Source organism: Nipponia nippon, unplaced genomic scaffold (genome assembly GCF_047370975.1).
Source record: "Nipponia nippon isolate SJK-2023a ecotype South Korea unplaced genomic scaffold, ASM4737097v1 scaffold_5, whole genome shotgun sequence".
Classification (NCBI taxonomy): domain Eukaryota; kingdom Metazoa; phylum Chordata; class Aves; order Pelecaniformes; family Threskiornithidae; genus Nipponia; species Nipponia nippon.
In genome coordinates this window covers 54239402-54255309 of record NW_028262369.1, presented here as the reverse complement: position 1 = coordinate 54255309, position 15908 = coordinate 54239402, and the positions used below count along the sequence as shown (strand labels likewise).

Genomic DNA, 15908 nt, shown 5'->3' with positions numbered 1-15908 from the left:
TCATAATATGACATCATAATTAAAATATTCTTAAATGATTTCATTTATGCAATATCTTTAGGAGAGTTGCTTTGCATGGAATTAAATATTTTATTTTAATTTGAGATGAAAGCATGTTATAATAAAGTCTTGTAATTTTGACACAAAGTATCAAATAAAATAATTGCGGTGCTGAGTCCTGTCCTTCATGATTGCTGGAATCCTATTAAAATAGCTGCCTCCAGCAGTACCCAAAGATAACCATACATTCCCATTTCTCCTTATAGCAGGGATGCTGTCTAGACTTAAAGCAATAAAGATACTAGCTATTCCTTTTCTCAGAGATCCCTTAAGGAAGGCCTTTGAAATTTTTAAATAAAGCAAACAGAGACTGTTTTGAAAGAAGTTGTGGGATAAAGCCTTGGATCTCACCTCTTTGATAGCACACAATGATGAAATGCCTTCACTGACAATTTTAAGTTAAATCCAACAAGCATATCAGTGCTGTTGACCATTAAGTTCAGTGGTGTTGTCCTTTGATCCTTCAATGACATGCAAAACTGGCTGTGGGGAGACCTCAATTTTTTCTTGAGAAGAGATCCCAGAAGGCAGCATTTGGCAACTGCTCACCATCATTCTCTTGCATGTTGGATGCTGTCCAGGTTTATTTTGTTACATATCACATTTGGTCGCAGGCAAGAGACACATTTGAAAATACAGCCTAGCTAAAAATAAGCTTGCTAAGCCTTAAGCCAAACTGGATGACGTAAACCCTCAGAAAGAGTTAGGAGAAGTCAGGCTCTATCAGATGAGGAAACATGCCAGCCATTGACCATCCGAGGTCTCAATATAGTGCCTTTAGTCCTTGGGGGCTTCCTCAGTGCCCACACTACAGCCACCTCCAGGCACTCTTTGCTTTTCAGGAGACTCTCTCTCCCAGTGAATGCAAATCTTTGTTCCCATTATCCATGCCTGCATCCTCTCAAGATTAGTTAAGTTCTGTAGTTTGTCCAAAAAGGGCTTCAGGCCACTGAACCAAGTTGTCTTGGAAATGTCAGTAATCTACAACCTATGGTAAACAACACACTAGAACACATTTATTCAGATCTTACTTAGGTGACTTAATAAATCATTTTAGAAAGTGGCTATTTATTTAAAATACAGTAGCAGTCATTTTAGGACTTCAGAATTTTATTATACTCTTGTGTTTAGCATGAATATTGATGTGTTCTCTAAGATTCTCCTACAATATTTAAAATATAGGGATTAATATAGACTTGCGGTCATACAGACCAACCTAGTGTTTGTCGACTGTTAAATAGTTAAATGAATTATAATTTGATTTTTTTTAGAGCTTGCTGGAACACATCAATAAATGAGGCTCTTACAAACTGATTCACATTTGAACTGTTCTATTGGGACAGTTAATGCTGTAACAGTCATTTATCATGTAAATGCAAATAACTGACATCATGGTAATCTGAAATAGCATGTTTTTTCTCTGATTTATTATACTCTCTGGTTTTGTGTCTGAGCCTAATTCTCCCAAAGGGAGAGTGAGTGCTCTCACATGCATTCACATCTTATTCTTTAACACTGGAGAATCCACAAACAAAATCCCTTAAAATCCCTTTAAGTGCTGAAGCCACAGCATAAAGCTTTTAGACACCAAAATCATTAGAAAAAAAAAATCTTAGAAAAATCTGATTTCATTACTTCTAATGCCCACAGAATTCCTCTCCTTTCCTAAATACAGCACACTGCATATGGTTGCTACGCCATCCACTTCCCACGTCTGCTGCAGCTAATTCCACAGCTGCAGTCAGGTTCCTACAGCGGCTCAGGTTTAACCGAATGTCACACTCTGCTGCATAAACAAATCCGGAGGGAGGAGAAAAAACACCATCAGAACAGCTTCAGTATCTCTTGTTCTTACTTCTCTTGATCCTATGGCCAGCTGCTGCAAACAGAAGAGGTCAGGACCTGGCTTATCTTACCATGTCAGCCGTAATAGCAATGAGACAGGGCTGCTCTGACACTTTGCAGAAGTTACCTAAATCCTGCAGCAACTTCCTACAACACAAGGAACATTGTGTTCAGACACTTAGCAGTCATTTCCTACTTCATTCACTAGAAACTCGTGCTGTTGAGTATGTTTTCCATTTACCCTTAAGATTAGCACTGACGAACCAAAGGAATTCAGGCATCTTTGCCCATACCTAGGACCACAGCATCTGTGATACTGTTACTTCTTGGGTTTTGCATAAGCATTTTCACATCACGCAGATGACAGTAACGCTTCACCTGGGCTTTGCTCCAAATTCTGTCCCTAGGAGGTAAATTGGCATTTGAGCGCTGTATTGGTGTGCACATCATGGTGGTGTGCAGATACAAAGCGGATGAAATGAATCAGAGGCATTTACAGTAAGATCTTTTTTGATAAGATCATTTTGTTCCCTTCATTTTCCTTTTTCCCTTTCCCTTCTTTTCCCACACTCTCCCCTAAGCAAACAAGCTTCCTGGTACCTCCTGCTCCTTGTTACAACAAGCCCTTTTCTGCTGATGATCTTCTCTTGTGCTCAGATGAATGTTAGAAGCCTTCAAGAAAAGACCACTGTTAGATGGCTGCAGCCAGGCTGGCTTCTTATGAGGTGACACAACTATAGCCTGACCATGGGGAAGGCTAAAATATTTGGAATTAATTTCAGGATAGAGCCATGGAAGGCTGTAACTGTACTAACCGTAGACAGAAAAACTGGCTCAGAACTTGCGTTCCTGTTTCTACATAAATAAAAGTAAGTCCCAGGGAAAGGATTTACTATGCTGTTTATCTGAGCTATGTTTTGGAGTAGGATAGGAAAAGCATGTGTTTTAAGCCATTGGCCTTTTCTCCAAATTGTGACATTTATTTACATGTTCAGAGAAACTCGTGTAAATGCCTTAGTTGCTGCATAACTGCAACCCCAGTTTGCTTAATTTTGGTCTGCAAAGGAAGCGAAAACATTACTTCTAATTTTACGCAGTTTTACAAGCCACATGTAAAGCTGTTTACAATTTAGTTGGTGAAAGTTCACCATTTATAAATAAGAGTCAACCACAGGATCCAAAGAAAAACATGAAGCCTCTAGAACAATACCAATGGTATAGAAGATCTGTGCGGGAAAGGGATAAATCAGGAAGCCATGGACCTGATGTAACCGCTGCAAGAGTTACAGCTCTCCGGGGCTCTCTGTGGCCACACGATATTGCCCACTTTGGCTTTCATCTTCTGATTAATAAAGGTAACGTGAGGAATACATTCCTACTATTGCTTTTACTTCATGCAATTGTAGTTGCCACAGGAATGTCAGGATCATACAGTGGAGACTACGCTATTTTTGATATTGCAAGCAAGGGTGCCTGACAACCCTGTAGCACACACTGAAGTTGCAGCTGGTTGATGGACTTCCAAGTCCCATTCCATTTAATCAATGACTTTATAAATGGTTACTGCATTTTTTGGTAAATGGTCAAGTGAAAAAAAACCAAACCATTCTGTTTTAACACATCCAGCTTGCAACAGCTTTACAGTTCAACAGAAGAAATTTTTTTCTTCTAATTTGGATATACTAATCTGACTCAAGATTGCCTGCACCCTCCTCACAGTATCTTTGCTGACTTTTGACAAATACAGATATACCACTTTTACATGTGGATCTTCCCATTTAAGAAAAATATGAAAATTAATCCCCCAAACTAGCAAATTTCACTTTCTGCTCTGTAAAGGGAAGACAATTTTGTATCCAATAGCTGCACATATGTTAGTGTGTCAGGAGAGAAGAAAAACATTTTTTTATTCATATTTCTGCACACGTAAGAAACATTAGTGGATGTTTGGGAGGAGAGATCACAGAACTGTAGAACCATCCCACCTTTAAGTAGTGGCTCTTCCCATACACGGCTGAAAGCTATTAATACAGAATGAATATCCATTTGATAATGTAACAGCCAGGAGGATTGGAGATTCACACCAGCCTAACCCAATCACCTACGTTACACAGCTAGTCTCTCCACCTGAAAAAGGCAATACAGACTCATTTTCTGCAAAGCCACCTAGAGGGCTTCCCCCCCCCCCCCCCCCCATTTGCTAGACAAAGTTGAGAAAAAACAGCTTCCCATTGTCGGTGCCTTAAGTTAAATGCCTGTAACAAGATGATGTGAACAACTGACTCTGTCAACTCTTCTAAAACATGGAGATGTGCTTGGTGGAGTCTCAGGACACTTTCCCAGAAGGGTAAGAAAGGGAATGGAAGAACAGGAAGCACTTGGCAGCCACAAGTGAGCCCCACCTGATTGGCTCTGCCAGTCCTACAGGAACAGCTCCAAGGCAGCAGGCTAGAAGACACAACAAATTCTTGAGAGCACAGGTTGAAGACACCTCCTTCATCAATGTCCCTTTCCTTACCATAGCACAGTCTTACTTGGTCTGCTCTGACTTTACTCTTGAATCATCACTGCAAGACATGTGTAAATCGAATTAAACTCTCGAGAAGTTAATAAATACTCCCTGCCAAGAGCTACTGCCCTAGCTTGCCCAAAGCATTAGATGGTGCACTCTGTCCAACCAGTGTGAGTAGGTCCAGCTGTAGAGAAAGGTACTAATTCAGTGTTAGAGTGTCAGAATTGGAAGATAATATAACTTTTCAAATTCTGTGAAAGCAGCCAAAAAAATCTTCATCCATCTCAGAGGATGCATGTTAATGCTTCGAGAAAGCCAGTAATGAAGAATGCATGAATTTGAAAGCTGTCATTAACCACTTTTTAAAAAAATTGCTTAATTCTCTCAAATCTGAGAGGAAGACTTCTTAAGGAGACCCTGCATTTATAGGGAGCCTGTTGGCTAGGTCAAGCCTGCCTTTTGCAGATAATGATAACAAAGCGTAGATATGAAGAAAGCAAAAGCTGATTTACTTTTACAGTTACAAATACACATTTGAAAAAAACTTCAACCAAGCTAAGAAAAAAAAAACAAAGCAAAAAAAAACCCACCAGAATTAAATATTATAATTTCTGAGACAAACCTATTTTGCTAAGTGTTTTCTGTGGGCGATTTTTTGCATATCCAGAGCCTTAGGAGGCATTCTTGGCCAAGCCCTACCCCAAAACAGACAGTGGATGCTCTCCCAACTTCACAAGTTTTGATTTCTCCCAGCCCTGCCCTGCAGGCACCCTTTCTTTTTTTGATGGAAAGGAGCAGTAAGAGTCTGTTCAAAGTCCCTGCAGGGTACTACTTCTTCTAGATCTTTAATTAACCTCACAACGAATTTAAGTTTCTTCCCTTCCCATAAAATGCTGGCCATCAACCTCCCTAAATGCCTGTCTCCAGTCACTGCTAGAGTTACAGCTCTGACATAAGTGATTTTTGACAAATTATAGGGATCATATGCACTGCCAAACATCTGTTGAGCTTGAGGGAAAAAAAAAAAAAAATCTCTCCCCTGGGCTTCTGCCATTCATCATGCCTTTGCTAATTACAGCAATAAATTCTAACCAAAACTCTGAAGGACATGTCAATTCTAGAAGGCACACAGATGTCTACTTAGAGTTCAGAAATTAAATATGTACTTAAACATCAACTGAAAACTCTGTCCTGACTTTCAGAATACCATGATGAAATGCTCAATCGGGCCAGGCATTGAGGTTAAACATGGATTGAGGTTCGCGCCCTTAAATATCTGCATTTAAAAACGCTGGCTCTTCAGCTTTTGCTTCAAATAGACATTTTCTTAGTATCCAGCATCCTCCTCTTCTACCTGACTTGATATATCCAAGTTGTTTTAAAAAGAAGATAAATGAAGGTTTCCTGATAGAATGAAAAAAAAAAGATGAATTCATCACAATAGTAACAAGTATGTAACTGCTCAAAAAAATATGTAACATGCTGCAAAAATTCGAATTCTGAGTTTCAAAAGACATTCACCATTTAATAGACAAAATTAAGCTTTTTCAAATAAAAAAATTTGGTTAATGATAACTGAAATTTGAAATTATTAATGTCAACTAATATTTTTTCTGAAATAATAAAACAAGTGCTGCTTTAAAATATCTGCATTCTGCCTTTTCATACAAGACACAGTGGTACTGTGGTAGAAATGAAGCTGATTGATGCGAAAGACATTGAGCTCATTTCCCATTTCAGAGTGAAATCCAGAAATAAATGTGGAATCCATAAAAGATGAATAATTTCTGGTGCATAACTATAGGCCAAATTTTAAAAAATTTAAAAAAAAGAAAAAAATTAAAAAGAGGAGAAGAAAAGGATATTTTTTTTAATCCTGTGATTTTTGACCTAACACAATGCTGAAGCCAGGGCTAGCCACACAGGGAATTTCCTAATTGGCAAAGCCTTAAGGATAAATGAAACATTGGACTGCATCTATTTAAAATGTTTCCATCTCACAAATAAAGAACAGCGTAACTCTCCTAAAGCGGATAGAGCAAATAATCCAATCCCATAACCCTCTCATCAGTCAGAGTGACCTGCAGCGAAGCTGACAGCTTTCTACGTCAGCCCATCCTGGTTTATGTTTCTTCCTATTGTATGACCTCTTCTTTAAGCAACTAAAGTCCCATTCTGGTGTTTTGAAATTATGTTTTTTCCCCAAACACAGTGATCTAATCACTACGTGATGCACCATGTTTTTCCGTTAGGTAAGCCCAGGAAATTTCTATTTATCTGTATAATAAGCCTGTCTTTGCACATCCGGGTAACACAACACTGGTGCAAGAGGTCAAAGCAGGCTTTGAAGACTTGCTCTTAAATCTGTATTTACCCACCTTAATGTAAGGGACCTGATTGTCTCCGAATGCAAAGGGAGCTGCAGATACTCCGTGTTTTCAACTAGCAGCTATCTGGCTTGGTGCCTGACAGTCATCATCAGGAGCAGATCACTAAAGGTACTTATGGCTTTCGGCTCCCTCTGCAACGCTCTGGCAACCAGTCTGAAATTCTGACCTCTGACCTTGACATTGATTTTGCTTATGTAATGATGCTAATGCCTGTTGCAAATCCAAATGCATACATGACCAAGGATGGATAGCGCTCTTGCTTCCTCTCCCCCTGCCCTTTTTTTTTTTTTAAAAAAGGGACCAGCTGAAAAGCACTTGGTTCATACGATACTGATGTGCTCCAACCCCCTGCCCAGTCTCTTATGCAGAAGACATGCATTTTGACCAACAGCAAGAACTACACAACAGACAGAACACTGCATGAAAAATGAACAGTCTGTTGGAAATGTAGTAGGTACGAAAGAGATCACGGCTGGGGCTGAAGCACGCATGTCCTAACCATGCAAATCATGCAAATACACGTTCAACCATTTCTGCTCAGTGCTGCAGATCACACCCTTGCAGTGCAATGAAGTTACTGAGAAGGCTTCAATGACATTGATGAGCTCTGGATTAGCGTCCTTGGAAATCTGTCACTGTTGCTAGCACAGGAGGACACCTACCCTCCCAAGAGTAGGTGCAGAGCCTCACACAGAGGACTTGCTTGATTCTGCTACACTGGGACATTTCCACTGCTTAGGTAGGGGTGAATGATGCCTTGTTCCAGTTCCATGTTATTTTACCCGATTCCCCCAAATTCCAGCAACCTGAACATTTAAATCCATAGCTACTCCTTCTCTTGGCTTGCTTGCTTAAGAAGCTGCCCATCCACTGGGTAAGTTTGGTGGCCAGTATCATTTGTCAGAGGGGACCAGAATAACCAGGGAAGGAATTCCGCAAATGGAAACCAGGAAAACCAGGCAGAAGTGAGATTCAAATTAGAGCTTGGGCAGAGGGAAATGCTGTTAAAATTCAGACACTTTTCCCAAGAGGCAAGAGCCAAGGGGACACTCTGGGCACACATACTGGCTGACCAACCACCCACACGTAGCTCAAAACAGAAATGTGCAATCACATCTTGCTGACAAAGGTCCTTTACTTTTCATTCTTCCATTTCCATGAGTCCCCAAAATTTCATACTTCCCAGTTCATAGGCAATGTGCAACCAATTGCTAGGGACTAGCAGCATGCTGCTGATTACATGCATGACTCCATGCTGCCTTAAATAAACCCAAGCACAGAACAGCATTTTTGGTGGGATTTGCACATATGGAGAGCAGCAAATTTGTGCGTAGAGCACGTTTCTATTTTGAGAAAAATATTTCTCATGTTTACTTATTGGACTAGTAGCAACAACTCTTACTTTAGAAAGCAAGTTTTATTTATTGGCTTTGTCCTTTACAGAGTGCATCTTGCCTTTTACAGTTTGTTTAGATTTTTTTTTTTTAAATTTCCCTCTCTTCTATAATTTACCACTAGAAGACACTATCTTTCTATTTACAGCTGTGATATATTACAAGGATTAAATAAGCCTTCATTACAAATACACAGGCACAGTGCTTTCTTCCTGAGCTACCTCAGAAATTCCATATGCATAAGAGAAAACAGTAAAAAACCCTGCAATTTCAGTTAAACAGAAAACTCTCTGTGAAGACCAAAGGCACAAAATATTTGTTACTAAGCAGAAAGCATTCTTTCATATGGGATAAAAAGCAAACACTTTATTAAATGGTCATTTTACCCTGCAGCAAGGCTGGCCCATCTAGTCTAATGACAATGGAAGGATGAGCATCAGTAATAGGATTTGCTATTCTTGAGCTACAACAGATCCAAAGCTCACAGAAATTAAGCGGTATCTTCAGGTATATACTTAGGGCTTGGGCTTCTTTTCTGGATTTTTTTTTTTGCTGAAGAAGTGACATTTGGGACACAAAGGTCTTCATTGATATGAAGAAGTTGTAATTTTTGCTTTCTTCACTCAGAAAGTCTGACATAAAGACAGGAAAGTAAAGAAGTTACACAATGATCAGTCTCTTAAAATATGTATGTGAAGTCACCATATGCATTACAAAATATGGTCTAATACACTGATGATCAGCAGAACTAACCAGGAAAATTTTTTTTCAACCCATTAGTATTTTTCAAATAAAAACATAAGGAACAGCTTTCAGTTGTCAAAACAATGACAAAAGCTAATGAAAACACAACACATCTTCTAAATCAGCAATGTTTTCCCCCACAAACATTGCCGTTCATCTGGCATGTCACATGCTGTTAAAAGTGGTGCAAAGGGAAAACTTCAGATCAGCAGCAATGCAGCTGGTATCCTGAAAGGTCTGTCAGTACTTCCTTAGAACTAAGGGACACAAATAGCTCTAGTGATAACATCTATTATCACTTTACCATCGCCACACATCATGCTGTTGCTGTTTGACTTGATAACCCTCCCAGGACATTCTGCTCTCACCAGGAGAGCTGAGACTGCACATTTACATTAAAAAGAAAAAAGAAAAAATTTAAAGCAGTAAGGATTTTATAAGACATAGTTGCAATGGCCAGGGACGTACGTTCTCCAGCATGCAAGCCCATCCCTATTTAATGCAACCATCCCCACGCAGCTAACTGCTGCCTCTGACCTCTGTGCTCCACAAGGCTCTCAGGCTGACTTAGGTTTAAGCATGTTGTATTAACAGATGACCTTAATGAATTTCTGAAAGACAGCGCTGTCGGTCAAATAATTAGGGCTCACTTACAGTTGGGTGTGCAAACATGAGTGCTGTGGTCTGTCCCCATGGTTGCAAAGCGCAGCTGCTCTTACGAGAGCTGCTGTCTGGCAGAGGACGGCCTCTAGCTGTCCCCACTGCCAGGCACACCAGATTTCAGTGCATCTGTAAAGCTGGGGAGGTTGCAACTTTAGATCTGAGACACCTTGTGATGGGTTGTTACAAACTGCTCTGTTACCCTGTCTGCTTTACTGTCTCAGCACTATGCATTGACATTTCCTCATGGAGGTACTTGCACAACACGCTCCAGAGCTGGTAGCACCCACATTTCTCCAAATATTAGGAACCCAATTTTTTCTTTGGAAAATACTGCATGCCCAGCATATAAAAGAACACCACCCCATCACCCAAAAAAACCCCAACCAGGAACAAAAAAAACCCTGTCTAAACCCTTCACAAGGATGTGGGAGAATTTCCTACCCTGGTGATTGCCCATTTTTGCCCACACACTCAGTGCAATAGCTTACACCTTTTTCCACTGCACTTTCTTGAAAGGAAGAGTATGTACTACAGGACAGCCAGCTCATCCTGTAACCAAGCTTCCCACGGATCACCTTGCAGTTACATGTTCATATGCCCTTGTCCTCAGGTGCTTAATTGGGAAACACCTGGCTTGATCAGCCTAATTCTCACAGCACCAAGATAAGAATGATAAATATTTATAACTCCACTGAGCGGAAAGGAGAACAGTTTGCGTGACTTGCTCCAGGCTCACACCCTGACTCAGTCCCAGGGCCAGGATTAAGTTTTAGTAGTTCCCCACTCCCAGGTCTATGGTCAGCTTACCAGCCTGTGCATCGTCAGGATTGTTGCCTCATGCCACGCTGCAGAAGAATGGTGAAATGCAGCTTTCTGTGCTGTTATGATTCACCTAATCTTTTCAGATTTATTAGGCACAAAAGATCAGTAATATAAACTTTACGGAGAGCTTTCATTTGTTAAGCAATCAGTTCCCATCTCTAATGTTTCACCAAAAGTGTGGCCAGTTTTCTGGTTCGAGCCTGCAACAGACTGCTTGAGTTTCATATCCTGTATTTTTAGTGCCTTTCAGGGCTAAAAGCTATGAAACAGCAAAGCATACAGAGAATCAAACCCTCTCTTTCCTCATGGAACAAAGAAAATCCTCAGCATCAGCAGACAGAAGAGCTTTTTGTAGATGTCCACGTAAGTCGTGGGAATGACTTACAGAGCTTTGACCCAGCATACCCACATAGCAGTCCATCACTGACATGACAAAGATTTTTAGTTTTGCCCGTGTGAGAAGGGATTAGCTTCATATTTCTGTTTCAGATTTCATTGAATAGCAATTAATCCAGTAATCTGGATCTATGTGCTGACAACAATCTGTCTACAGATCTATCTGCCTGAAATGAGCAGTTCAGGCAACCCTTAAAAATAAATGGACTTGGAAAATGAATAGGTTCCCGATTCCAAGGAGGATTAAAAAGAAAAAAAAAAGAAAAAAAAAAGAAAAAAAATACTACACATTCCCATTAAAGAAAATTTTACAATCACTACTTCACCCCATGTTCCCAAAATTCTCCGATGACTGAGAAGGAACAGTATAATGAAGAAACCCCCACCCAGGCACCTTCAGTAAGAAACTGGCCAGACATCTTTTGAAAGAGACTGACATATATCCTAATTGCTTTTTATGAGACGATGAGAAGCTCTACAATTATCGTGTGTATTTTGATCTTCACTGATGCCTAACAGCTGCAGGAAATTACACACCGTGCTGTACCTGCTGTAAGCTTATCCCTTTTCTATCCTGTTATTAACCATTCTCCTTTTTGAACTTGCAGCTTCCCCTACTCCAGCCACCAAAATGGAAGAAAATGCCAACACCAGCTTCGAAGAAGATTTTGAAGGACAGGCAACACACACAGGCAAGGAAATTAACTGCATTTTTTTTTTCTTCTAAAAATAAGCTAAACTGTCCCTGTTCACCGGGGAAGCCTAGGATTCGAGTAGATCCAACTGGTTTGCCAAACCCCTTGCGAAATGTGAACTCCAAAGCCAATGAGAATGTACTTTGGAGTAAGTGACATCCCTCATGGAAGGCCAGGTAACACCAAACTGATCTTTGTGCCAATCCTCCTCATGCCTGAAGCAAATGGCAAACACAGAAGACGCCTGGAGAAGCCACCAACAGCAATGGCCCAGTGCAGTTCTTCTTGGTTTATTGCTTCAGTCATGAACAATGGCCTTTCTTCTTCTGAGGAAAAGAGAAGAAAACAAAACAGCAACAAAAAAAACACACTCACATGCTAGAATTAGATTACAAGGTTTCACTATACAAGCTGAATTATTTTTTTCTTCTTATAGAAGGAACATTCAGTGCTAAAAGTGTACCTATAAATCCTTTTGGCAAACACAGCATAGCATGTAAAAGCTTTAAAAGCATCCTTGCTCAGAATCACAATTCTTTTTAATTCAGCACTCAATCGCTACGAATTTTATGAAGACTGACATTCTATTCAGCTCTACAGACAGGTATGACTTCATCCCACCCCACCAACAGGTAACTATATGACAATCATTCCCTCTCCAAGGGCTTCTTTTTCTTTGTGCTATAATAAATGTAGCTCTTGTAATAACTCTTTTTGGGGGTCTTTCCCAGCCAGCATTGCTGCTGTTGGCTAAGATTATAGGGACTCAAATGAAGGGTGCTACATCCATACCTAGGCTTCGAAATAGTTTTGGAAATCAGGCTACTGCACACTTAATCGCTATTGCTATGCCAAGAGGTTCAGGCTAATTCCTGCTTTGGAATCTTGTCTGCAAAAGATCAGTTCACCTTCCCTTTCCACCGATGGGTGTAGTGCCTTAAGCCACCACTTCAAGATGTTGAAATTTAATCCAAAACAGACTCTTGGCAGCTGGCAACACCACATCTCTCTCACGAGACGGAGAGCTGCTTAACTAGCCTTTCCTAAATTTCCTAGACTTCGCCTCTGAAAACACTAAAAAATTCCTTGGTTTTGCTTTATATTCTGAGATGAAGATTAAAATGTTTGCTTTTGAAAAGCACCACTGGAATTTTGAATTGAAGAGACCTCCCCCCCCATTTCAAAATTTAACTGCTTTAATCAACCAGCTCTGAAGAGTAAGATCTGCATTACAATCAGAATTATCATAGCATTGCCTTACAGGTTACTCTTCCAGTGGAACAGGTTTAAAAAAACCCACACACACACACACACAAAAAACCAACACAAAAAAAACCCAAAACAAAACAAAAAACCTCAAGTATCCTGTATTCTTAGTTTTACTGTCAATATATTAAAATAGTCCTTATGCATGTTATGTATTCAAAGACACTGCCTATAGAGAAATGCAAATATACTTGTAAGAAACACTGGCTTTGGCCAAAACGTCAGTTTTAACAGGTTTCAACATCCTCAGCCTTCTTAACTACTCTCATAGTTCACCAAAATCCTTTTACAGGCTCCTGATATAAACCAGACCACCAAAGTGATCCAGGTTAGAAACAGAACTCTCTTTCTGTTGGAGGCTAATGTAACACATTGGTCTCACAGCTCTGGTTATCAGCTCTCCTGGAGAATGCTCTGGAAGGAAGAGCGATGGATGGATAAACCACAGCACAGAAGGACAAACCAGCAAAGGGCAAAAACATCTTAAGACAGATTCTTGTTGAGCCAGTTTCTTACCTAACTTCATCTCTCTTAGGGCCCAAAGGTGTGATCAATGACTGGAGGAAGTTTAAATTAGAAAGCGAAGACAGAGACTCCTTATCCTTGAGCAAGAAAGAAATTCTTAGACAAATGTCTTCACCGCACAGATCTTTCAGTAAATGTGATAAAGACACAAGAGAGAGATTCTGCCGTAAGGTAAGAGAAGAAAAGAAAAATAAATTCATTTTGATTCTATATAAAACACACCAGTTATAAGCTAGAAAACCCTGAATTTGCCAGACTCAATTCCTTTGCAGCTTAGCAGAGCTCAGATGATACGGACAGAACAAATGCATGTCCAACCAACTATCTAGTCCTCTCTCAAGCAAAGTCTAACTTCAATAAAATAAGCAGTATATTTCACAACAACCTATCACACAACACAGAGTTTGACCTTTCTTCCTCCACTCCCTACCTTGATGCTCTATCCTTGGTTAATGCAATTGAAAATTTTTAACATGCTTAAAGCCCTGCTAGTTAGGATAGAGCTCTGAGCCTGAACGACACTCATTACCATTGACCAGTTCTGAAAGTGGGGGACCCAAACCCCCAAAAAGCACAGGAACTACACTTTGACCCCTCTACAGTCATGGGCAAAATTCCCACCAACTCTGGAAGATCCAGAAGTTTTTGCCAAATATGGCAACTGTCTTCAATACCATCACATTGACATGCAAGTGTTGAGACAGGATCTTCACGTGTCTCTTGAAGAGACCTCCCAGAGTCACGATAGGAAGTGACTGCTCTTCTGGCTAAGCTTTCGATGCAACGTTCTTTAGACAACAACTTAGTCTCTTCCTGTTTCAGTGCTAACAGATGACCACTTATTAATATAACATTCTCTCAATATTCACAGATGAGCATGAAGGAGTATGAATTAATTCATGATGAGCAAGAAGATGAAAGTTGCCTACAAAAATACCGCAAACGCTGCATGCAGGATATGCACCAGAGGCTGAGTTTTGGGGCAAAATATGGTTATCTGTGTGAGCTGCAAAATGGGGAACAGTTCCTAGAAGCCATCGAGAAAGAACGTAAAACTACCACCGTCATCGTCCACATTTACGAAGATGGCATCAAGGGTTGTGATGCTCTCAACAACAGCTTGACCTGCCTGGCGGCCGAGTATGCCACTGTGAAATTCTGCAAGATCAAAGCCTCCAACACAGGGGCTGGAGACCGCTTCTCAAACGAAGTGCTTCCCACTCTACTTGTCTATAAGGGTGGGGAGCTTCTGAGCAATTTCATTAGCATTTCTGAACAATTCAATGAGGATTTTTTTGCTGTGGATGTGGAGTCTTTCCTAAATGAGTATGGGCTGCTACCTGAAAGGGAGCTTCCAGCACTGGGAAATGGCAACACAGATGAGCAAGATGTTGAATAATTAGAGAGCCGTAGTCCTCACTGTCTCCCTTTCCTCTTCAGTATGTTGTGAATCAATCCCAGTAACACTCGTCTTATTTAGAGAAGGCTGTCTTTGCTAACTTGTTTGTAAGATACACATATATAAACATTGCTTAACTGTTAGTATGTGAATTTTACTTAAAACACATACAACTGACAGTCCTGTACATAATTATTTCTATGCCAGCCACAAGTAATAGGAAGAACAGGAGATGATACTAGTGATCTCCAAGAAATTAAGGAAAAAAAAAAAAAAAAAAAAAAGTAAAATTGGAGGGTCCATGCGTTTCTCCATTAAGCACAAGAAGAACTTAATTTCAACAGGAACAGGACTGATCCATCCCCCTGCATACACAAAGAGCCATCTCCATGCACTGGAATTACAGCGAGTCCTGACTCCTCAGATTCACTTCTACCAACTTCAGTAGGAACAAGATTTCATCCAGCAGTTTTAAGGACAAACAAACAGCCCAATGTCCTTGCATTCCTACATGGCTTAGGTATCTAGGATATTATTTTACGCTTCTCCATTTAACTTTCAATATTCATGAAAATACAGAAGTTAGCTCAGTGCTTCTATAAGTTTGTCATCCAAACAGCTAACACAGACACATTGACAGCTAATTTCAGTTCATTGTTGCTCCGTATTTTGAACAGTAATATTTAAAATGTCTGCGAGTTACTGAAAAAGTATATTGTGCTTATGTAATAACTCTGAATAAAGCTTAACAACTCTCAAAAACCTGCCATTGGAAGTGTGAAATACATTGGTAGTATATAACCTTAAAACATGTGAAATGTTAGTAAGCACTCATTAGACATTTACTAAACTCAAAGTTTTAAGTTTTGCTAAAGGGATGCTGCTGAGAACTACAATTTAACTCCGTCTGAGAAGACGACACAGGGTAAACTCACTATAAACCTTCCTCTCTCTCTGTAGGTGTAAAAAAATCCACGTCCTCCAGTTCTGATACAAGACAACAAAACATCAGAAACATTTCAATGACTTCTTTTGCACACTGGCAAAGCTGAAGGCTGAATTTTACTCTGAGGACAGAAATATCTGTATCTGAACCGCACACAATTTTGCTGATAACAGTTGAGATTATCAAAATGTCAAAGATTATTTCCCAGTACTCCTATGACTCACCAGTTTTTATTTGATTTGATAGTTCCA

The 15908-nt window shown here is 40.0% G+C and overlaps 2 protein-coding genes across 16 annotated transcripts in view; one reads left to right on the top strand and one right to left on the bottom strand.

Annotated features, from left to right (window-relative positions):
* Positions 1 to 15908, bottom strand: part of ODR4 (odr-4 GPCR localization factor homolog) — a 60310-nt gene that overhangs the window by 23411 nt on the left and 20991 nt on the right. For 4 of the 15 annotated variants that reach the window (XM_087731875.1, XM_087731884.1, XM_087731885.1 and 1 more), the window contains exon 13: positions 11587 to 11847. The exons of 7 other annotated variants lie outside the window; for them this stretch is intronic. In XM_087731875.1, the coding sequence (XP_087588001.1) occupies positions 11684 to 11847 (164 nt within the window). In that variant the 3' untranslated portion in view covers positions 11587 to 11683. Of the gene's footprint in view, positions 1 to 11579; positions 11848 to 15908 lie in introns of those variants that run through there. 4 more of the 15 variants (XM_087731881.1, XM_087731882.1, XM_087731887.1 and 1 more) reach the window with 3 other exon arrangements.
* Positions 8236 to 15228, top strand: PDC (phosducin). The gene is made up of 3 exons (XM_009463532.2): positions 8236 to 11518; positions 13323 to 13483; positions 14184 to 15228. The coding sequence occupies exons 1-3, from the start codon at positions 11458 to 11460 to the stop codon at positions 14709 to 14711; spliced, it is 750 nt and encodes a 249-aa protein (XP_009461807.1). The 5' UTR covers positions 8236 to 11457; the 3' UTR covers positions 14712 to 15228.

Coding starts and splice junctions, on each gene's coding strand:
- PDC (XM_009463532.2), top strand. CDS start 11,458: ATGGAAGAAAATGCCAACACCAGCTTCGAAGAAGATTTTGAAGGACAG. Junction 11,519..13,322: donor AGGACAGGCAACACACACAG/GCAAGGAAATTA, acceptor CATCTCTCTTAG/GGCCCAAAGGTGTGATCAAT. Junction 13,484..14,183: donor GAGAGAGATTCTGCCGTAAG/GTAAGAGAAGAA, acceptor CAATATTCACAG/ATGAGCATGAAGGAGTATGA.